Source organism: Bombina bombina, chromosome 6, assembly GCF_027579735.1.
Source record: "Bombina bombina isolate aBomBom1 chromosome 6, aBomBom1.pri, whole genome shotgun sequence".
NCBI classification, from domain to species: domain Eukaryota; kingdom Metazoa; phylum Chordata; class Amphibia; order Anura; family Bombinatoridae; genus Bombina; species Bombina bombina.
The window spans coordinates 1013202020-1013227627 of NC_069504.1; the positions used below are offsets into that span (position 1 = coordinate 1013202020).

Consider the following 25608-nt stretch of genomic DNA (forward strand, 5'->3'; position numbering starts at 1 on the left):
AACTTAACTGACAAAAACCCTTACGCCTAGATCACGAGTCTTGCATTAGCCTTAAAAAGCAGCGCTGAGAGGTCCCAACGCTGCTTTTTAACGCCCGCTGGTATTACGAGTCTGACAGGTACAGGTGTACCGCTCACTTTTATTCCGTGACTCGAGGCTACCGCAAATCCCCTTACGTCAATTGCGTATCTTATCTTTTTAATGGGATTTGCCTAACGCTGGTATTACGAGTCTTGGAAGAAGTGAGCGGTAGACCCTCTCCTGTCCTGACTCCTACCGCATTTAAAAGTCAATAGTTAAGAGTTTTATGGGCTAACGCTGGAACATAAAGCTCTTAACTAAAGTGCTAACAAGTACACTAACACCCATAAACTACCTATTAACCCCTAAACCGAGGCCCCCCCCCACATCGCAAACAGTATAATACATTTTTTAACCCCTAATCTGCCGACCGGACATCACCGCCACCTACATTATACCTATGAACCCCTAATCTGCTACCCCCTAACATCGCTGACACCTACATTATATTTATCAACCCCTAATCTGCCGCCCCCAGCGTCGTCGCCACCTACCTGCAATTATTAACCCCTAATCTGCCGACCCCAAACCCCCCTAACTTAAATATAATTTAAATTAAACTAAATTAATTTAACATAATTAAATAAATTAATCCTATTTAAAACTAAATACTTACCTATAAAATAAACCCTAAGCTAGCTACAATATAACTAATAGTTACATTGTAGCTAGCTTAGGGTTTATTTTTATTTTACAGGCAACTTTGTATTTATTTTAACTAGGTAAAATTGTTATTAAATAGTTATTAACTATTTAATAACTACCTAGCTAAAATAAGTACAAAATTACCTGTAAAATAAACCCTAACCTAAGTTACAATTACACCTAACACTACACTATCATTAAACTAATTACCTAAACTACCTACAATTAATTACAATTAAAGGAAATAAACTAAATTACGAAAAGAAAAAAAACACTAAATTACAGAAAAAAAAGAATTACAAGAATTTTAAACTAATTACACCTAATCTAATCCCCCTAAAAAAATAAAAAAGCCCCCCAAAATAATAAAACTTCCCTACCCTATACTAAATTACAAATAGCCCTTAAATGGGCCTTTTGCTGCATTGCCCCAAAGTAATCAGCTCTTTTACCTGTAAAAAAAAGAATACAATACCCCCCAAACATTACAACACACCACCCACACACCCCTACTCTAAAACCCACCCAATCGCCCCTTAAAAAAACCTAACACTACCCCCTTGAAGATCACCCTACCTTGAGCGGTCTTCACCTAGCCGGGCACAAGTAGTTATCCGATCCGGGCAGAAGTCTTCATCCGATGGGGCAGAAGAGGACATCCTGACCGGCAGAAGTCTTCATACTATCCGGGCAGAAAAGGACATCCAGACCGGCAGACATCTTCATCCAAGCGGCATCTTCTATCTTCTTCCATCCAACAAGGAGTGGCTCCATTTTGAAGACATCCGACGCGGAGCATCCTTCCAGTGTGACAAACTAACGACGAATGATGGTTCTTTTAAATGATGTCATCCAAGATGGCGTCCCTCGAATTCCAATTGGCTGATAGGATTCTATCAGCCAATCGGAATTAAGGTAGGAAAAATCCGATTGGCTGATTTAATCAGCCAATCAGATTGAAGTTCAATCCGATTGGCTGATTGGATCAGCCAATAGAATTGACCTTGCATTCTATTGGCTGATCCAATCAGTCAATCGGATTGAACTTCAATCCGATTGGCTAATTAATTCAGACAATCAGATTTTTCCTACCTTAATTCCGATTGGCTGATAGAATCCTTTCAGCCAATCCGAATTAGAGGGACGCCATCTTGGATGACGTCATTTAAAGAAACCGTCATTCATCGTTAGTTCGTTGTGCTGGAAGGATGCTCCGCATCGGATGTCTTCAAGATGGAGCTGCTCCTCGTCGGAAATTTTATTATTTTGGGGGGCTTTTTTATTTTATTAGGGAGATTAGATTAGGTGTAATTAGTTTAAAATTCTTGTAATTCTTTTTTTTTCCTGTAATTAAGTGTTTTTTTCCGTAATTTAGTTTATTTAATTTAATTGTAGGTAGTTTAGGTAATTAGTTTAATGATAGTGTAGTGTTAGGTGTAATTGTAACTTAGGTTAGGGTTTATTTTACAGGTAATTGTGTGCTTATTTTAACTATTTAATAGCTATTGTACCTAGTTAAAATAAATACAAAGTTGCCTGTAAAATAAAAATAAATCCTAAAATAGCTACAATGTAATTATTAATTATATTGTAGCTATCTTAGGGTTTATTTTATAGGTAAGTATTTAGTTTTAAATAGGAATACTTTAGTTAATAATAGTAATACTGTTTAGATTTATTTAAATAATAATTAAGTTAGGGGGGTGTTAGGGTTAGACTTAGGTTTAGGGGTTAATAACTTTATTATAGTGGTGGCGACGTTGGCTGCGGCAGATTAGGGGTTAATAAATTTAATATAGTTGTGGCAAAGTTGGTGGGGCAGATTAGGGGTTAATAACTATAATGTAGGTGTCGGCGATGTTGGGGGCAGCAGATAAGGGGTTTATAAGTATAATGTAGGTGGCGGCGGGGTCCGGAGCGGCAGATTAGGGGTTTATAATATAATGCAGGGGTCGGCGATGTCGGGGGCGGCAGATTAGGGGTTAATAAGTGTAAGATTAGGGGTGTTGAGACTTGGGGTTCATGTTAGGGTGTTAGATGTAGACATATTTTTTATTTTCCCACAGGAGCTGAACGCTGCTTTTTTGCAGGTGTTAGGTTTTTTTTCAGCCAGCTCAGCCCCATTGTTTCCTATGGGGAAATCATGTACAAACACAATTAGCCAGCTCACCGCTACCGTAAGCAACGCTGGTATCGAGGTGAGATGTGGAGCTAAATTTTTCTCAACGCTCACTTTTCTGAAGCTAACGCCGGCTTGCAAAAAACTCGTAATACCAGCGTTGGCTTAAGGGAGCGGTAAGAAAAAAAAAAGGCTCGGTAGCACCGCACATCCTTACCGACAAAACTTGTGATCTAGCCATTAATTTGTTGCCTTTACGCATTAGTTTGTAATGGCCATAATAAACCTGGCTACAAGAAGGACACAGGGGTGATTCTAGACTTTAAAAGGACAGTAAAGTCCAATCCAAACTTTCATGATTTAGATAGGGGATGCTGTTTTAAACAACTTTCCAATTTACCTCTATTATCTAATTTGTTCTCTTGATATCCTTTGTTGAAAAACATATGCACATATCCTCAGATTCAGCAATGCACTAGAGGAAGATAGCCACTTATTGGTGGCTGCAGATATATGTCTCTTGTCATTGGCTTGCTGTGTTCAGCTAGCTCCCAGTAGCGCATTGCTGCTGCTTCAGCAAAGATACCCAAATTTCATAATAGAAGCAAATTGGAAAGATTTAGGTTTAATGTCCCTTGAGAAAATTGAGGGCACATGGGGTGTAATTTTTCTACTGCTTATTCCTTCTTAACTTGTTAAATTCCCATTCCAACAGTCTCCTTTTCCAGGGTTTAGCAAAGGACATTTGCTTCACTGAAACCTATATTTTAATAACTTGATTATCTTGATAAATAGGTAAAGGAGACACACACACACACACACACAAAGGTTATCTACTGCACAAGGAAATATAACCTTTTTATGATCATTTAATTATTGGTATGTTGATTCTGAATAAAGATTTCATGACAACCCAGGGCACACAATATGAGATCTTTAAATGATAATGAAACACTGTTGTGACTGTAATATAAAATGCTTAATAATGTGTAGTTAAAAAAATGCCTTTTACTTTGATTATTTCTTTTGTGTAATTTAACTCTGAACATTTGGGGTTTCTTTATTATGAGAACTGGAAGTGCACACTGCAGACTTTACAAGCCCAGCCATGATACATATATGTCCCCTATTTGGCATTTGATCGGGATCACATCAGATACAGAAAAACAATAAAAAATTTTACTAATTAAATGAAAAGTGATAATACGCATTGTCTACTCCCTCACCAAGTCCTTACTGATTCATCAAATAAGTCAAGTGCGGGGTAGTTTGGATATTGTAAAACAATTGCAGCATATAAGGTATTAATCTATTTGGAAAGCTTTCTCACACTGCTTGTATGATCATTTATTGTAGTGCTTGTACATTTAAAGGGAAACAAAGTTACCAAGTTGTAGATTTTTCTTTTTCTTTAAGAAAGGGTGTAACTCTGTATAACTAATTTTAGATAGTTATAACTAATCCTATTTTATAATTATGTGTAAAATAATATGTCAAAACAAATAGTTTTTTGTGCACAAAAATGAAAGCAATTTTAGTTATCTTGAACTTTCTTGGTGAAAATTCCTTACATGTCTAGGTTTAAAGAAGGTGATTCACACTGGTTTTACAATAAAACATGTCCTGTAAAATATTTCTCATAAATGTTGTAAATATACATTTAATCCTGTCTGTCTGTCAGCAATCTTTTGTGTCTCGAACTTTCCCAAAGAGTTCATGAACAGGAATTAATAGCATAGGGAAGATTTAAGATTAATATGTTGTAAATTCTTTGCTGTAATTCCTGTCAGCAAAAAGCAATATAATCCCAAAAGAAAAAACAAAACAATATTTTTTATTAGTAAGAACACTATTAAAAAAGACATTTTAAGCATACTAAAAAAAAGGTAATTTAAAGGGACACTGAACCCACATTTTTTCTTTTGTGATTCAGGTAGAGCATGCAATTTTAAGCAACTTTCTAATTTACTCCTATTAGCAAATGTTCTTCATTCTCTTAGAATCTTTATGTGAAAAGCAAGAATGTAAGTTTAAATGCCGGCCCATTTTGGTGAACAACCTGGGTTGTTCTTGCTGATTGGTGGATAAATGCATCCACTAATAAACAAGTGCTGTCCAAGGTTCTGGACTTTCTTTTTCGAATAAAGATAGCAAGAAAACAAAGAAAAATTGATAATAGGAGTAAATTAGAAAGTTGCTTAAAATTGCATGCTCTATCTAAATCACAAAAGAAAAAAATTGGGTTCAGTGTGTGACACTTTCCATCAGTGAGCAATCAGTTGTACGCGGATATTAATTTCCTGTTAGATTCAAATTAAACAGCTTTACATTTTTTCATGCTAAAATTATTTTAACATATTTAAATGGATATTCCAGACAAGATTGGCATGTACACAGGTGCATTTTTGCAATATACATTTATTAGAAAAAAATGATTCAAGTAGAAGCTATAGCTGTGTCAAGAGTGTATTAAAGGGATAGTCTAGTCAAAATGAAACTTCCATGATTCAGATAGAGCATGCAATTTTAAGCAACTTTCTCTTTTACTCCTATTATCAATTTTTCTTTGTTCTCTTGGTATCTTTATTTGAAAAAGCATGAATGTATCATTAGGAGCCGGCCCATTTTTGACTCAGCACCTGGGTAGCACTTGCTAATTGGTGTCTAAATGTAACCACAATCAGCAAGCGTTGGCCCGGTTCCTAATCTTACATTCTTGTTTTTTCAAATAAAGATAGTAAGAAAAAGAAGAAAATAGATAATAGGACTAAATTAGAAAGTTATATGAAATTGCATTCTTTATCTGAATCATGAAAGTTTAATTTTGACTAGACTATCACCTTAAGTATGCGGTATGCTCCGTGCTCAGAGAGTCTAAGGTGCTTGTATCATCTAGTAATGACTCAATTTACATCATTGCTGACATGATATAAGCTCACTTTCTTTCTGAGCAGCTACAGTGTTTAAAATGCTGGTGCACTGACAATATGTAGCTATGGTGTGACATGCTTGTGCATAGAAAATACTATCACTAAATCAGTGAAAACTTTTGCCAGAAGCATTTTGACTATATATGTATATTGTAAATATGTTTACATTAAAAAATGTAATTTGTCTAAGTGCATTTCAATTTTGACCAGAATGTTTTTTATGCAAAATACATTTTTCTTTTTCTTTAAAGGGACATTACGCAATAAATAAATGCCTGATAGAATGATGCATTCGAAGAAAAGATTAATCTGAGAATAACACGTAGATGTATTTGTTAAAGTTTCATAAGTGTAAAGTTCTGTCTATAAAAAAATGGGAGCTGCCATATTGTAACTTAGGTTTCTTTCTCTGCTGTGGCCAATTAGGGATTGTTATAAATAGGTTACTAGAGTGCTACCTTTTAATGTAACGTTCCGGGGTATTACCGAAACGAAGGGGGTAATACCACGAAATGTTACATTAAAAGGTAACACTTATAATCCTGGTGAGTGCATCCTTTCTTTGCTGATTCTATCTACATCGTGGAAGCACCCTGGGTGTATAATATTAATATATATATATATATATATATATATATATATATATATATATATATATATATATATATATATATATATATATATAGTGATTTTATATTACCATCTCAGAGTGTTAAAAGTCCCTTTAAATAGTCATAAATACTAAAATTAAACTTTCATGGTTCAGATCATGAGAGACTTTTCAATTTAGTACTTACTGGTATATAGTGGATGCACACACTTTCCTCTTGACATTTGCTCACCAGATGTGTTCAGCTACAATCCAGAAGTGCATTGCTGATTTGAAGCTGACTGTAACTATGTATTTAATCCCACTGTGAGGGTTGCAATAATAAATTCTCAAACACATTACAGCATTATCTTAATGCACTTTTAGGTATCTTTAAGTTATGTAATTTTGCTAAAATGTGTAGAAAATTATTTCTACTATACAATTTGAAGATATATGTTACAACACAACTTTTAGTATTTTTGCAATACATAAAAGTGAAATAATAATAAAATAATAATAATAATCATCATCATAAATATGAATATGAATGTAAAGTAAAACAGGTTGGTTCAAAAGCATAAATATAAGAGACCATGTGTAATTCTGTATAGAAAATAAAGCATGGGGCTGATTATTTAACAACACCATTTAATAAGTGCACCAAATTGCTTATGCCACTAATAAATAGGCTATCAATATGACAAGTACAACCTTCAGAATATAGAAATCAAAATGTTACCTGTGTCTTAATGGTGGCTTGAAGAAATATCATGAGCAAAATCTTGGCAGCTGATGTTATCTTCATCAGTCTCACAAGATTGTTATGTTGTGGTTCCAAAAAGAGTAAGAATATGGTAATATATTTCTAAATCCAGAGGGGGGGGTGCCCCCTCATCTGGAATATTTCTCTTTATAAAATGTACTTTTTATTAGAATTGTCCATGTAAACAATGTTATTATTATGGGTTATATTTTTATTTTATTGCCTCACTCACAGAAAAAATTCTGTAGACACTCATGGCAATATAGAGGCCATTATATAATAATTATAGTTATGTTTAAAGGGACATGCAATCCAATTTATTCCTTTCATGATTCAGAAAAAGGATACAATTTTGAACAGCTTTCCAATTGACTTCTGTTATCAAATTTGTTTCATTTTCTTGGTATCCTTTCTTGAAAAAGCAGCAAAGCACTACTGGGAGGTAGCTGAGCACATCAGGTGAGCCAATGACAAAAGGCATATATAAGCAGCCACCAATGAGCAGCTAGCTCTCAGTAGTTCAGCTCCTGAGACTACCTTCTTATGCTTTCAACAAAGGACATAATTGCTGCAGAATTATGCAGAGTTATACAAGTAAATGACGATAATAATAATAATGAAGCAAATTAGATAAAGGAAATGAATAGGACATTTGTTTACAATTGCATGCTTTAGGTCCATTTAACAAATGCCGGCAGAACAAGGCCTGACAGGCCAGACATCACCAAACCTGTCCACCCAGCAACATGGCTAGTGGGCATCAAAATTTTACCCGCATTTATTATTGTATAAATTGCTTCTCGTGCAATGCTGCACTCTGCTTGTTTGCAGCCAATTGCATGTGAGCAGGTTCTGTCAATCTCCCTGGTTAGACAGGTCCAGCGGGATTGTAAACTACTTGCTCAGAGCTGGCATACAGGTTAAGAAACAGTGGTCTGAAGCAGCCAAAGGTGCTCCAAAGCTGCATTCACAGCTTCTCAAATGGCGCCCTTTATCTGAATAATGAAAAAAAAAAACATTTGGATTTCATGTCCCTTTACGTTTAGAGCTAGGTTTAGGGCTAATGTTAGCATTAGGGCTGGATTTATGGTGAGAGATTACATGTATTTATTTATTTATTTATTTCCGTTTGAGAGACAAGAGATTTTAATGGACAAATACGTTTATTAGAACATGTTGCTATGATATTGCGGATATTATTTCCCAGCTGATGAAATTTTGATAGTTATGTTGGTGGAGTAAGTTATTAATTTATCCCACTAAAAATATAATAGTTTAGTAATAGCCATAAATAAATTGTTATCAGTGATAAAATAAAGTGATAAAGTGGTGCGCAAATCTATCCCCTGCACATATACAATTCTGTTCCCATAAATCAGATAGAGCGTGTACAAGTGTGTATGAAAGGTAGTATGTGTGCGCTAACAGCTATGGGGTATGATGGCTATATGTCTGGTATAATATTGACACCGTAGAGATATAAAGATAGTGATATTCAATATTTAATTTACATATAAAAAATTTATTGCATAAACAATTGTTTATATTAGCAACTACACATGACCGGTCATCAAATTCTAAAACTATATATCTGACACCTAGTGTGTCTTAAAATTAACGAGCAGAACCCTAAAGGTTAAAAGTCAGGTATCACACTTGCATATAAAATAATTAAAACAAAATGGCTGGATGTTCTCCTTATAGATAGAAGTCGTGTAAATTCACAGTGTTATGTATCGGATTGTATCGATCTTAAAAGTATACAATAATAAGTCCAGCAATAAATAATGTCCTTCGTTTCTTTGTTAAAACGTAATGCACACCGGAAAAAAATGTCTTTCATTAAAGATCCATATGCAATTTAGTGACGTTATCGTAAAGTTGTAAGACTTATGGGCTCATATTGTTTTAACACTAATGTAGTGTATAATTTCTTGTTACCCATTTGTTCTGTATATCTATGCTTAGGGGTGTAATACATTGGAATACTTCTATCCCTATGATTAACAAGTGTTTAAGAAGCCACATTTCTTGTGCACTATGATTCAATATACCTAACAGATAAGTACAACATAGCCTCTATAGAATATATATGAAGGCTGTATATGTAATTTATTAATATGACGATGCGATACATTATAGACGTAAATATAACACCCAAATAATCCACCTTAAGGGATGTCCACCTTTAAGGGGATACCGGAAGTTGAACTAGTAAATACCATCCAATCGGTTTCTAGGCATGGATTTATAAAGACATGAAGAAACAAAATGAACCATCTTGATAAAGCCGTTCTATACGGCGAAACATGTTGATGGAGTGATAGCAGGTTGCTGAAGAACAAATTTACAAGCAGAGTCCAAGGATTGACACGGATATTAAAAGGGACTATATCGTCAGTACTCTGCGCAGAGTAAGGATATCATACCAAAGACGGATCTACTTGTTAAGAGTGTCGTCACGTACCAGGGAATTCTACTACACGGAGCTGTAACAGACACCTGTGCACTGCATAGTTACACGGCAAGTAAAACAACACATGCAGGTAAGCACTGAGAGGTGTAACAGCACGTGAGTGAGGTATATCCCCTGGGGTTAACCAACGGACAGTACAAATTACATAAGGCATACATTTGGATATCCTTTCTCAAGGCACTAATGTGAATCAGTTCTATGTTTGGTGTTACATATCTACATTAAATCTTACAACTTTACGATAACGTTGTCACTAAATTGCATATGGATCTTTAATGAAAGAATTTTTTTTTTCCGGTGTGCATTACGTTTTAACAAAGAAACGAAGGACATTATTTATTGCTGGACTTATTATTGTATACTTTTAAGATCGATACAATCCGATACATTCACACGACTTCTATCTATAAGGAGAACATCCAGCTATTTTGTTTTAATTATTTTATATGCAGGTGCGATACCTGACTTTTAACCTTTAGGGTTCTGCTCGTTAATTTTAAGACACACTAGATGTCAGATATATAGTTTTAGAATTTGATGACCGGTCATGTGTAGTTGCTAATATAAACAATTGTTTATGCAATATATTTTTTATATGTATATTAAATATTGAATATCACTATCTTTAAATCTCCACTGTGTCAATATTATACCAGACATATAGCCATCATACCCCATAGCTGTTAGCGCACACATACTACCTTTCATACACACTCATAAATAAATTGTTCACTGGCTGATAAGGACTCCTCCTCCTTACTGATTGTCATAGGTGTGCCTCAATAAACATAAAAAAGAGTTAAAGGGACGGTAAAGTCATAATTAGACATTCATGATTTAGACAGAGCATACAATTTTAAACTACTTTCCAATTTACTTATATTATTTAATTTGTTTCCTTATCTTGTTATGCTTTGCTGAAAGGTTTCTCTAAGAAAATTCAGGAGCAGCAAATAACCTAGGTTCTAGCTGCTGATTGGTGGCTGCATATATATACCGATTGTCATTGGCTCACCAATGTGTTCAGTTAGAAACCAGTAGTGCATTGCTGCTCCTTCAACAAATGATATCAAGAGAATGAAGCAACATAGATAATAGCAGTAAACTGGAAAGTTGTTTAAAATTGTATGTTCTACCTAAACCATGAAAAATGTGGGTTTCATGTCCCTTTAACTTTTGTAAGACTCAGAGTATCCTTAAAAGAAAATACCCTCTTAGAGATGCAACAAAGAAAACAACAATTTAATTTCCTGTTTAAGAATTTGTTTATACTAAATTATTTTTTCAATACTAATAATATTTAAATACATTATATTAAGTAGTACTGGAATTTAGACGTTATACATTCCCATATGTAGTATTTTCCATAATTGTAGCATGACCAAAATGTAACTATATAAAAGAAACTGATGCTCATATTTTTGTGCTTAACTTGTTATCATTAGATGCGGCTGCCAACATTCCCATGAGTAGGGTTGATAATTTCCCACTACCCTGAATATAGACAGAGTTTGGGAACGTAGTCTGGATAGGCTGCATTTACCAGTAACACAATTTGATTAATCACTGTACACATGTTTTTTAGTTTTAGTGCATTTGAGGCCAAATCTTTTTTAATAGTGATTAATACTCTGTGTTTACTTGCAGAATAAAAAGGAGAAACTGACATGGAGAGACCGTATTCCTGCATATTTAGTCAACTTTGGGGCCGTATTATTTATGGTAAGTATATCCTTTGCCCTATTTGTTGATTGCTTTCTATTTAATCTATTGTTTTTTGATTCTCTAGAGAACAGTCAAGGTTATACTGTTATGTAGAAAAAAGTCTCAAGGGAAAATTGTACGTGTGCAGTTTTCCATTGGATCAGGCTGATTCATTTGTTTCATCAAAAATGATGTTTTGAGCTTCAGTGGTAGGGTTACATATATTTAAAGCGATCTCCTTTTTAGAGGGAGATTTTAGCAATCCACAACTTTAGAAGGAACTGCATTAAATAAAAATCATATAAAGTTATGAGATTAAGTTACAGATACGTACATTTTATTATATTATTAAACAATTACAGATAGAGCAGTTGATATTGATTGAATTTTACAATGCACAGTACACCCCCCTGCACCCCTTTCAATAACTTGTATATGGGTTAAGAAATGCAGGTCATAAAATATAAACCAGTTCTAGAAGTTTCCAAACTATTGTTGCCTTCCAGCTGACCTTTCAAATTTACCTCTATTATCAAATTTGCTTTGTCCTCTAGGTATTCTTTGCTGAAGAGTAGACTCATAGGAGCTCTTGGGCCTACAGATATTTTAAAGGGACACTGAACCCAAATATTTTCTTTTGTGATTCAGATAGAGCATGCAATTTTAAGCAACTTTCTGATTTACTCCTATTATCAAATTCTCTTCATTCTCTTGCTATCTTTATTTGAAAAAGAAGGCATTTAAGCTTTTTTTTGGTTCAGAACTCTGGACAGTACTTTTTTATTGGTGGGTGAATGTATCCACCAATCAGCAAGGACAACCCATGTTGTTCACCAGAAATGGGCCGGCATCTAAACTTACATTCTTGCATTTCAAATAAAGATACCAAGAGAATAAAGAAAATTTGATAATAGGAGTAAATTAGAAAGTTTCTTAAAATTGCATGCTGTATCTGAATCATGAAAGAAATAATTTGGGTTTAGTGTCCCTTTAAGCACTTTATTGCAGCAGTGTTTGGAACAATATTTATAGTAATGTTCTACATTGTTGCTAACACTGCTTCCATAAAATGCTAAAGATACATATTCAATCCTGAAATTCTGTACTCTTCAGCAAAGATTCTTAAGAAAACAAATTCAATTTGATAATAGAAATATTTTGGAAAGTTGTTAAAATTGCTTTCTTTATGAATTGTGAAAGTTTAATTTAGATTTTACTGTCTCTGGCTAATTTGAAGAAAAGAGTGTCATTTTTTTCTTGTTAGGGTCATGCGTACAGAATAAACAAAAATGTTTTTTTTTATTAAAATTAGTTTAAAAAAAAATCAAATTATCACAGATTACATAGATTTGGATTTTTTTTATGCAGATGGCACTGACATTTTCAGCAGTCTTTGGAGTGATCATATATCGAATCACAGTGGCATCAGCCTTGGCGTTTAGTTCACATGAAGGAACTAGGTCAAATGTCCGCGTGACTGTGACAGCGACTGCTGTTATCATTAATCTAGTTGTAATACTTATACTGGATGAGATTTACGGAGTTGTCGCTAAATGGCTGACAGAGCTAGGTAAGTGAATGTTTTAATCTAGAAAATGTTATAATATATTAACAATCTAATATATCTTACTAATTGTCCCAATTCAATAGAATATGGTACCATTGTATATACAATAGATGTGTCTTTTTTATACAGAGGCTCTAAAAAAGAGATTCTGGGATACACTCCTATGCAATCACGCTGATTTAAGCATTGAAGAAGCTGACATACTGCTCTTTTGTACTATTACCACTCTTTCTGCCAAACCATATTTACAACTCACAAATCCCTAGACAAAAGCTAATGAAGGTATCCCAGTAATCAGGGGTGTAACTAGAGGGGTCTCAGAGGCCTCAACTGAGTCTGGGGCAACACCTCTAAGGGGCCCATCTGACCCTGCAATCAGTAATGGAATCACTACAGGGGGCCTGGTGGGGTTCAGGCTCCACCTGCATCATGTCTGGTCCTTCTGTATAACCCCTGCAAAAAAGGGATCACAGTTTAAGGAAAGCGTATGGAGTTGCCTTTACAATATGGTGGTAGTGTTTCCAAGATGGCTGTCACAATGTTGCTGTACAAAAAGCAGCTCCTCTTGCACCTATGTGACTGCTGGCTCAGCTTTTGCAAACAGCTCGAAAGGACAATGTTGAAATGGGGCCAACCACAACCTTTGCCCTGGGGCCCAATGAGGTCTAGTTATGCCCCTGCCTGTGATGCCTTGTAATCAAAGTTTTACACAAGAACATTCCAACTTGACTGTACATTAGCTACAGGAAATTTTTGTTTTGGGTGTTGTAGACCATACAATTTCACACACAAAGGGAACGATTTGTTATGCCCCAAATGCTGCTATATGCAGCTGTTTCAGTGGGAGCCTTCAGGCTTCATAAGTTAAGAAGCAGTGGTCTTAAGATCACTGCTTACTAACTCGTCCGCCACCTCTGAGGCGGCAGACAGCAATCCATCTGATCGCATACGATCAGGTTGATTGACACCCCCTGCTAGCGGCCGGTTGGCCACGAATCTGCAGAGGGCGGCATTGCACAAGTATTTCACTAGAAATTCTTGTGCAATGATAAATGTCGACAGCATATGCTGTCGGCAATTATCGATGTCTGGTGGACATGATCGCTACAGCGGATCATGTCCGCCAAACACATGATAAATCGGCCCCAAAAAGTTGAGTAAAAACTATATCAAGTGAGGAGGTGGTAGGTAGAGGATCTCATATTCTATTTTGTTTTTCACTGTTTATTTTTTTAAACCCTCCTTTTCCAATCTTTACTCTCTCTCTCTCTCTCTTTTCTAAATCAACAAGTTTCATGTCCTGAAAACAAGTTGCTGACCCACCTTTTTATATTTTAGCGTTTCTGTGCTTGCTCACTTTATATATTATTATATCTAACTGTATATATTAATAAAACATTAACAATATACCAAAAATCTCATTTTTACTATGAAACTTATAGACAGTTTTATAAGATCATCAGAATGATTGCAATTAAATAGACATTGTATTCAGGCTAGTGGCTGATAAGAGTTCAGTGTACTAAAGAATTCCCTTTCTTTCAAAATGGCTGGCCCCTGTCTCCCAATACCCAATGGTTGATTTCTGCTTCAGCCTCTTGTATATATATCTTTTCTATTGCCAATAATGCAGTTTATAATTTTCATTATAGGCGAAAGTTTAAATAGACAAAAGTAGCTAATTCAAATGGAAAAAAGTACTTTTTTGAACATCTTAATACATTCTAGCAGGTAAAATGGATTATTGGAAACATATTAAAATGGAGTACTTGGAAGTTTAAAAAATCAGAAAACTTCATAAAATTCTACAAAACTATTAACTTCATGTATGCCATCAAATAATGTTGCCCAAGATTACAAATTGTGCGGCATAGATTACAAGTTGTGCAGTAAAGATTACAAGTTGTGCGGTATGGCTTTACCGCATAAAAAATGGCCTTTGAGCGTAGAATGGTCAGCTACTCTGTATTTCAAGTTGTGCGGTATGGCTTTACCGCTATCATTATGGCCTATACCGCAACAATCCATTCCACATTCAAAAACCTGTAGTTATGGATTTTGCGAAACAAAACAGTTTGACAAAACACATAAAAATATGTTACAAAGTACACTAACACTCCTAAACTACACTATTAACCCCGAAACTGCCAACCCCCTGCATCGCAACCAATAAGTAAAGCGGTTAACCCCTAAACCGCCTTCCCCCCACATCGTGACTACTAAAATAAACATATTAACCCCTAAACTGCCAACCACCAACATCGCAAATACTAAAATAAACCTATTAACCCTTAAACCGCCATCCACCACATCACAAATGCTAAAATAAACCTATTAACCCCTAAACTGTCATCCCCCCACATCACAACTACTAAATGAAACCTATTAACCCCTAAACCGCCGCCCCCCACATTGCGACTAATACAATAAATCTATTAACCACTAAACCATTATTCCCCCACATCGCAACTACCTAAATTAAACTATTAACCCCTAAACCTAACACCCCAACTTTAAATGAAAGTTACAATATACTAACTATATAATATTACAAAAAATAAAAAAGCTAACATTACAGAAAATAACAAACAAAATTATCCAACATAAAAAAGTTATTCCTAATCTAATACCCCCTTAAAAACAAAAAAGCCACCTCAAAATACCCCCCCAATCCAACAATAAACTACCAATAGCCCTTAAAGGGGCATTTTGTAGGCTATTGCCCTAAAGATATCAGCTCTTTTTTAAAAAGAAATACAAAGTCCCCCTTAAAATTACAACCACTCACCCACCCAACGCCCTGAAAATAAAAAACACCTTACTAAAAAAAAAACGAATCTACCCATTGCCCCTAAAGGGGCATTTGAATTGGCATTGCCCTTAAAAGGGCAATCAGCTTTTTTACTGCCCATAAATATAAAAAGAGCCCAGTACTGAACTCCGGCGATGCATCTTCTTCCAGGCAGCGAAAAGTCTTCATCCAGGTGGTCCTCGGCAGCAGCTGGGTCATCAGCGACGTGGAGGGTCCTCTTCATGCGATCATCCACCGCACAGAGAAGATTGAATGCAATGTACCTCTTTTATATTGGGGTACCCTTGCATTCCTATTGGCTAGAAAATTCAAATCAGTCAATGGGATTAGAGCTGCTTACATGCTATTGGCTGATTTGATCAAAGTCTAATCAGCCAATAGGATGTAAGCAGCTCTAATCCTATTGGCTAATTTGAATTTTCTAGCCAGTAGGAATGCAAGGGTACCTCAATAATTTTATGGGGGACTTTTTTTTTTTTTTAGATGAACTGATATCTTTAGGACAATGCCTTACAAAAGGCCCTTTTAATTGGTTTATTTTAGTAGTAGCAATGTGGGGGGCGGTGGTTTAGAGGTTAATATGTTTATTTGGTGTTGGTGATGTGGGGGGATGGTGGTTTATGGGTTAGACTAGGGGCTTATGTTAGGGTGTTAGGTTTTTGTAAAACTTTCTTTCGTTACTAAGATATGGTGAGTTCACGGCTTGAGTAATTACTGTTGGGAATATCACTCCTGGCCAGCAGGAGGAGGCAAAGAGCACCACAGTTAAACTGTTAAGTATCACTCCCTTACCCACAACCCCCAGTCATTCTCTTTGCCTTTGGTGCATGGAGGAGGTGAAGTTTAGGTGTCTGAAATTTTTTTTTTAATTTTATCTCCAAGCAAGTTTTTGGGTATAGCCGTATTTCATGTCACTACATTGGGTAGTGGTGGCTTTAAAGCAGTTAGGAACGTGTAAAGTGGTACTTACTGAGTTTTCCTAACAATTACTGCTCTAGTTTAGAAAGCCAGAGTTGGCTACTCTGTTCTTTCTTTTTTAAAGGTCTCTGTGAAGAACTGTGTCTTCTCATACCTTGTAACTGTCTACATGACAGACAACGGAGCAGGTAAGTGCTTTTTCTTCCAGTTGGGGAGACCATGCACTTAACAAATTAAAAGACACTGCTTTTTTATTGGGATATAGATAATCATATTGTATGGGTTACACTGGGACATGAAGCAGGCACTGAAACATATGTGAGACTAACAATTAAAATCTTTTAAAATGAAAGGGTAAAATGTTTTTATTAGGCTTTATTTTCTGACACATATTTACTTTATAAAACTATTCAAGTTTAAACTAAAAGTAAAGCTGAATTTTCGATTTCAGCAGCTTATTCATTTCCCCTTTGCTTTAAAATAAACCGATGCAACATTTTAAACTGTCCGGTTTGAAAAAACGGTTATTTCTGATACTCAGTGTATCAGAAGCTATTTTTAGTGCCTCTCTGTGTCGCAGCAGTAATTTTACCTTGGCAGTTGCAGTCACATGACTGGCTTTACCTCATAACGTTTCTGAGGAAAACGTTGTTTTTCTCCATTTCTGGGTGATCCGGTCTTAATTGGTAGCGGTAAGGCACCAAAGTAATTAAGGTGTGGGGTTGCCTGAGGGGTATTTTAGAAGTTTATTTTATGTTTATTAAACATTTTTTTCTGGGGTTGATCCTAATTTGAGATAAAATTTAAAGTGAATTTTTTCCGTGGCTTATTTTAATTGAATATTAAAATCTTTGAAACTTATCTGTATAAGTTTATTTACTGTTTCATAACATGTCTGATATGGAGCAAGAGCCTGCTCTCATGATTTCATGCTTATTATGTTTAAATGCACAAATTGCAGCTCCTATTCAATTTTTTTCTTCATGTGTCAAGAAAACCTTGAAACATGAAGGTAAAATTTTTGAGCCTAATGTCTTTTAGGATGATGCTGTTAAAATAATACCTCAGCTTTCTCCGGTTACGTCCAAAGCCGCAAAGGCGTAAAATGCAGTGCCCTGCAGTTCCTCTATAACTCCTAGCAGAGTTTATTTAAAAGCAGAAATTGCTGCCCAGGCATCTTCAGTGGTATCTGCTGCATTAGCCACCATTCCCAGATTACAGGGAAAATGCAAGAGGAAATCTAGAAATTCAGAAAGTAAGGTGCCTGCTTCCCAAGTTGCCCTTTCTCATAAGTCTGATGAGGAAGATACATCGGGACTTTCTGAGGGTGAAATCTCAGATTCGGACAGTATAATTCCTTCTTCTGAGACTGAGGTGGTATCCTTCAGATTTAAGCTTGAACACCTTTGTGTATTGTTAAAGAAGGTTCTAGCTACTTTAGATGACTCTGATAACCCTGTCATTGTCACTCCTAAAATCTAGTAAACTTAATCATTTCTTTGATGAACCATCCACTTCTGAGGTTTTTCCTGTGCCAGACCGTGCTAGGGAGATTATCTCACAGGAATGGGAGAAACCAGGGGTGTCTTTTTCCCCGTCTCCCATTTTTAAGAAAATGTTTCCTGTCAATTAAAGACCCTTGGTATACTGTGCCCAAAGTTGAAGGGGCCATTTCCACTCTGGCTAAGAGAACCACTATTCCTATTGAGGATAGCTGCTCTTTTAAGGATCCAATGGACAAGAAGCTGGAGGCTTATTTGAAAAAGATTTATGTTCATCAAGGTCTCAAATGGCAACCTGTGGTGTGTATTGCCACCGTGACTAGTGCGGCATCTTATTGGTTTGACACCTTGTCTGATTCTCTTCAAATAGAGACTTCCTTGGATGAAATTCAAGATAGGATTAAAGCTCTTAATTGGCCAATTTCTTTATTGCAGATGCCATTTTACAGGTTGTTAGAATAGGAGCTAAAACTTCTAGTTTTGCTGTCCTAGCTCGCAGGGCGTTATGGTTGAAATCCTTGTCTGTGGATGTTTCCTCTAAAGTCAAGCTTCTGCGATTCCTTACAAGGGCAAAACCTTGTTTGGACCCGGTTTGGCAGAAATTATCTCTGATATTACGGGTGGAAAAGGGTCTTTTCTACCTCAAGATAAGAAGAATAGGCCTAAAGGATGTCAGAGTAATTTTCGTTCCTTTCGGAACATCAGAGGAAAGCCTTTCCCTTCTTCTTCCAAGCAGGAGCAATCCAAGTCTTCTTGGAAACCAAATCAGTCTTGGAACAAGGAGAAACAATCAAAGAAACCTGCAGCTGATTCCAAATCAGCATGAAGGGTTTGCCCCAATCTGGGATCAGATCAGGTGTGGGGCAGACTTTCTCAGTTTTCTCTAGCCTGGATATGAGATCTCCCAGATCCCTTGACTGTGGACATAGTATCACAGGGTTACAAATTGGAATTCAAGACTTTTCCTCCCAGAGTCAGATTCCTTCTCTCAAGATTATCTACAGACCAGATAAAGAGAGAGGCATTCTTGAAATGTATACAACATATTTCCTCCCTTAGAGTGATAGTTCCAGTGCAGGCACAGGATCTCGGGTTCTACTCCAACCTATTTGTGGTTCCTAAAAAAGAGGGAACTTTCCGTCCTATTCTAGACTTGAAGTGCCTAAACAAGTTTCTCAAAGTTCCATCCTTCCTTTGGTACAAGAGGGCCAGTTCATGACAACCATATACCTAAAGGATGTGTATCTTCATGTTCCTATTCACATGGACAATTACAGATTCCTGAGATTTGCCTTTCTGGACAAACATTTCCAGTTTGTGGCCCTTCCATTTGGTCTAGCCACGGCTCCCATCATTTTTTCAAAGCTTTTGGGGGCTCTTTTGGCAGTGATCCGTTCTCGTGTAATTGCTGTGGCATCCTACCTGGACGACATATTGGTTCAGACACCATCTTTTCAACTAGCAAAATCTCACACAGAGATATTGTTGTCTTTTCTTCATCCCCACGGATGGAATGTGAATCTGGAAAAAAGCTCCCTTTCCCATGCTACAAGAGTAGTGTTCTTAGGGACCTTAATAGATTCTCTATTGATGAAGATTTTTCTGACAGAGGTCAGGAAAAACAAAATCATTTACTCTTTCCTCTCTCTTCAGGCTTCTGCTCATTATTCAGTGGCTCAATGTATGGAGGTAATCTGTCTGATGGTGGCTTCCATGGACATCATTCCTTTTGCTCAATTCCATTTTAGAGCTCTACAGTTGTGCATGCTCAGACAATGAAATGGAGACCATGCAGATCTATTTCAGAGAATAGAGTTAGATCCGTCGTGAAGGGATTCTCTCCCGTGGTGGATTTCTCAGGACACGTGCTTTTAGAGACTTTCCTGGGTGATTGTTACCACAGCTGTCAGCCTGCTAGGCTGTGGAGCAGTCTGAACCTCGTTAAATGCTCAGGGCCTTTGGCCTCAGGAGAAATCTGCTCTTCCCATCAACATCTTGGAGTTGAGGGTGATTTACAATGCTCTATTGGCTTGGCCTCAGTTGTCCTCAGCCCAGTTTATCAGGTTCCAGTCAGACAGCATAAACTCTGTGACTTACATCAATCACCAGGGAGGAACTCGAAGTTCCTTAGCCACAAAGGAGGTTACTCGGATTCTTCAGTGGGCAGAGACCCCCAAATTGCTGTCTATCTGCCATCCACATTCCAGGAGTAGACAACTGGGAAGCGGATTTTCTGAGCAGACAAACTTTTCATCCCGGGAAGTGGGAACTCCATCTGGAGGTGTTCTCCAGCTTAGTCCTCAAATGGGGAGTGCTGGAGTTAGATCTGATGGCATCCCGTCAGAATGCCAAGCTTCCAAGGTACGGTTCAAGGTCAAGAGATCAGCAGGCCGTTCTGATAGATGCTCTGGCGGTTCCTTGGGTTTTCAGGTTGGTATACCTGTTTCCTCCATTTGCTCTCCTTCCATGAGTCATTGCTTGTATCAAACAGGAGAGGGTGTTGGTGGTTCTAATAACCCCTGCGTGGCTTCGCAGGATCTGGTTTGCAGACCTAGTGAAGATGTCATCTCTCCCACCTTGGACACTACCTCTGAGGAAGGACCTCCTGATTAAGGGTCCCTTCCTTCATCCAAATCTCGTTTCTCTGCAGCTGACTGCTTGGAGATTGAACGCTTAATTCTGTCTAAGCGTGGTTTTTCTGAGTCGGTCATTGAAACCATGATTCAGGCTCGCAAGTCTGTTACTAGAAAAATTTGGTTTAAAAATAAGTTTATAGCGCTGGACTTAAAATACTTAAGCCTCCTTTATTATAACCTCTTCCTGGTTATAGACAGTACATCAAATAGTAAAAGATTTTTAAAGGTGGCGCTTCAATAGCTTTAAGTATTAAAAACTATGGACTTAAATAATATGATCAAGTTACTAGTCCCTTCAAATAATATATATGACCCAAAATTAAAGGTGGTAATATCAAATTGAACAAGTTGCTTACATTAGCTGAACCACCAAAGAAGATTCAACAACAAATTCAACACAAATATTTTTAAAGTGGTTATTTAATAATATATAAAAAATTTAATAATACATACTTATAAATGCAATTAATCGAAATATCTTCTAAAGTTGATCAACTTATAAAACAAATTAAATTAAAAATCTATATAAAAAATGTGTATAAAAACATAAATAAAAATAAAACAATGAGAGAGAGCCCAGAAAAAAGTCTGTGGAGATAAAAAATTGTTCTTTCCTAGGACTGGATCTTTTAATCCAATAAGTGAACACAAGAAACTTTATGTTCTTAAGTGCAAATACGGGTAGACAAAACAATTGTTTAAATTGGATATCTTAATACAGTAGATGAGACCCTTTTTATTCTTTTTCTTACTTTAGGTCAGATAGAGATAAGCGTTTTTATATAGACACTTGATGTGTGCCTGTGATTAAGGATATAGATGAAATGTCTATTTTGGTACAGGATTTTCTTAGAAATATATATTGCGGTGATAAAGTATAAACAGTGGTGGCCAGCCGCTATTTTTAACTTCTTCTGTTCTGCTATGTATAAATTTCGAGCACAGTTCACTGGCACAAATCTATAATGGCAGATTTCAAATGCTTAGGGTGGAAATGTATGTGACCTGCTATGCAGGTGATCTCACCCTCCGGCGTTTTCTCTCCAAGATCCAGGGTGCCTCTGAGTAACGGCTCTCCAAACTGCAGATGGTAGTCGGTTCCGGTTATCCTCAGACTTGCGCAAGTCACCTCTATTCAACCGGTAGTTTTTCCTCCACGGCTCCTGCTCTTAGTACTTCAGTGTACGCAGGGGTGAAATATACTGCTTTCAAACAGCTCCGGTGTACAGTCTTTAAAGCTTCAAAATGAATAGCTTTCAAACCTCCCGGTGTAGAAGATAGTCTTTCTTTGGTAATATATACACAGCTTTCATTTCTTTTTCTTCTCTGTCCTCCTCTACTTCCTCTATTGTTCTTTTTTTTTAAAGTTTTTGGTGTGTTTTCTATTCTTATTTTTTCTTTTAACATTGTTGATGTGCCCTCCCTTGGAGGGCTTCTTCCTAAAAAAGCTTCCTCTCTTGAAGTTAAATGTGGATTCTCTTTTTCAGTTCTTGTATTTTCGAAGGGTGTAAATCTATTTTGGGTGGTTATCCTATAGTTATCCCTTTGTTCTCTAATCGTATTATGATGTGTAGGGGTATTGTAATTGTTTTTTCTATTATAACTATAATTTTCTGGATAGTTATCCCAATGGTTACTCCTACTGTAGTTAGGATTATAACCCTTAGGTTCTTTCCAATTTGATCTATTATCATTGTTGGTTCTATTCCAGCCATTGTGCCTATTCCAGATTGGGGGTTTATTCCAATAACTTGGTCTATTAAAGAAACCTTCTCTATTTGTTCTGAAATTATAGCTATTTTGATATACTTTATCACCGCAATATATATTTCTAAGAAAATCCTGTACCAAAATAGACATTTCATCTATATCCTTAATCACAGGCACACATCAAGTGTCTATATAAAAACGCTTATCTCTATCTGACCTAAAGTAAGAAAAAGAAAAAAAAGGGTCTCATCTACTGTATTAAGATATCCAATTTAAACAATTGTTTCGTCTACCCGTATTTGCACTTTTCTTGTGTTCACTTATTGGATTAAAAGATCCAGTCCTAGGAAAGAACAATTTTTTATCTCCACAGACTTTTTTCTGGGCTCTCTCTGGGCTCTCTCTCATTGTTTTATTTTTATTTATGTTTTTATACACATTTTTTATATAGATTTTTAATTTAATTTGTCTTATAAGTTGATCAACTTTAGAAGATATTTCGATTAATTGCATTTATAAGTATGTATTATTAAATTTTTTATATATTATTAAATAACCACTTTAAAAATATTTGTGTTGAATTTGTTGTTGAATCTTCTTTGGTGGTTCAGCTAATGTAAGCAACTTGTTCAATTTGATATTACCACCTTTAATTTTGGGTCATATATATTATTTGAAGGGTCATATATATTATTTGAAGGGACTAGTAACTTGATCATATTATTTAAGACCATAGTTTTTAATACTTAAAGCTATTGAAGCGCCACCTTTAAAAATCTTTTACTATTTACTAGAAAAATTTACCATAATATATGCCGTAAATATCTTTATTGGTGTAAATCCAAGGGCTACTCTTGGAGTGGAATTCGAATTCCTAGAATTTTATCTTTTCTTCAGGAAGGCCTGGAGAAGGGATTGTCAGTCAGTACCCTTAAGGGTCAGATTTCTGCTTTATCAGTTTTTCTACATAAACATTTGGTGGATGTGCCAGATGTGCAATCTTTTTGTCAGGCCTTGGTCAAACTCAGGCCTGTCTGTTGCTCTTCCTTGGAGCCATAACCTTGTTCTGAAAGTTTTACAACTGGCTCCGTTTGAGCCATTACATTAAGTTGTTGTCTTGGTAGGTTTTTTTTTCTTGTTGCTATCTTTTCTGCTTGAAGAGTCTCGGAACTCTCAGCTCTTCAGTGTGATTCCCCTTATCTTATTTTTCATGCCGCTAAGGTGGTTCTTCGTGCTAAATAAGGTTTCCTTCCTAAGGTTGTTTCTAATAGAAATATCAATCAGGAAATTGTTGTTCCCTCTCTGTGTCCTAATCCTTCTTCTTCCAAAGAACGTTTGTTACACAATTTGGATGTTGTATGTGCTCTTAAATTCTTCTTACAGGCGACTAAGTATTTTCGCCCATCCTCTGCCCTCTGGGAAACATAAAAGTCAGAAAGCAACTGCTACTACTCTTTTTTTTTTTTGGTTGCGAAGTATAATTCGTTTGGCTTATGAGACTGTTGGTCAGCAGCCTACTGAGAGAATTACGGCTCATTCCAGAAGAGCTGTTTCCTCTTCTTGGGCTTTCAAAAATAAATCTTCTGTGGAACAAATTTGCAAGGCTGCAATTTGGTGTTCTCTACCTACTTTTTTCAAAATTTTACAAATTTGATACTTTTGCTTCAGCTGAGGCTTCTTTTGGGAGAAAGGTTCTTCAAACGGTGGTGCCTTCTGTTTAGAACTTGCCTGTCTTGTCCCTCCATATTTATCCGTGTCCTCTAGCTTGGGTATTAGTTCCCAACAGTAATTACTCAAGCAGTGGACTCACCATATCTTAGGAAAGAAAAACAAAATTTATCCTTACCTGATAAATTTATGTCTTTCCGGATATGGTTCTAGATTGTAAGTTCCCACAGGAATCGGGCCCTCAATTCCTCCTGTATGTGTTTGTAAATTTTGTCCTGTCTCTTACAGGTTTTATATTATTGTTTTATTTAAATTAACTATATCCATGGTCAGCACTGCGGAATATGATGGCGCTTCATAAATAAAGTATAATAATAATAATAATATGATGAGTACATTGCCCCACCCTTTATTTTAAGACAGTTGTTCTTTTGACTATAACCTCAGGCACCTCTACACCTTGTGTTACTCCTTTTTGCTCCATTTTCCTTTGGTCAAATGACTGGGGATTGTGGGTAAGGGAGTGATACTTAACAGTTTAACTGTGGTGCTCTTTGCCTCCTCCTTCTGGCCAGGAGTGATATTCCCAGCCGTGGACTCACCATATACAGAAATAAATTTATCAGGTAAGCATAAATTTAGTTTTTTCTCTTGAATGGGGAATGAGAAAATGCGGTCGCGATTTCGCAATCGCAGGTGTTTCTACATTTTTTCTCCATTGATCTCTATTATGGAATATGTGCACAAGCCCGCCAAGTCGGAACTTGGATTTTGTGCGGAATGCCCCTTACCGCACCATAACGCACAACAAAATAAAGTTTTATGGTGACTTGTAATGCTGGTGCTTTTAAAATAGCAGTACGGCCTCATTTCGTGCGGTGTGTACGCAATGGGTTTATCACACAACTTGTAATCTTGGTGATTATTAGTAACATGATGAAAAAAAATGCATTTAAATGGAAAGTGTACTGTAAAATTGTTTTCACCTTATTATGTGTTCCAATTTATTGTTACACCAGCTGCAGAGTTCAAAATGGATGGGAAATAGCTTGTATTGAAAGAAAATCTACAGTACATCACCCCTTTAAAACATATTGGGAAGTTTCATCAATATTGAAACCCCATGCAAATTTTTCTGAATAAACCTAATTCTCAAAGCTTTCATGAGTATAAGATCAAATAAAAAACAACAGAAGCTTTCCCTGTTTTATTAGAATTATAATTTGGGTGTATTTACTCATTCTAATGGATTGCAATTCAATAAAAAATGAAAGCAATACCCCACATAAATTTGATACATAGTTTTTTTGCATGCTGTATTCTAATGAATTGGAATGTAGACCTTTATTAGTTATGTCTTTGAAAAGAGGACATCAAAGCTTAGATTTGATCTTAAAATAAAAAGAAGTTTTATACTTTTTTCTCTAAAAACTTTCGGCCAGATTACGAGTTTTGCGTTATGAGGGGTGAGGTATTAACTTGCAC

General features: G+C 36.2%; 1 protein-coding gene across 1 annotated transcript in view; it reads left to right on the forward strand.

Annotated features, from left to right (window-relative positions):
• ANO2 (anoctamin 2) overlaps positions 1-25608 on the forward strand; it is an 850080-nt gene that overhangs the window by 548717 nt on the left and 275755 nt on the right. The window contains exons 16-17 of the mRNA XM_053718733.1: positions 11254-11328; positions 12679-12880. Coding sequence (XP_053574708.1) covers positions 11254-11328; positions 12679-12880 — 277 coding nt within the window. The remainder of the gene's footprint in view (positions 1-11253; positions 11329-12678; positions 12881-25608) is intronic.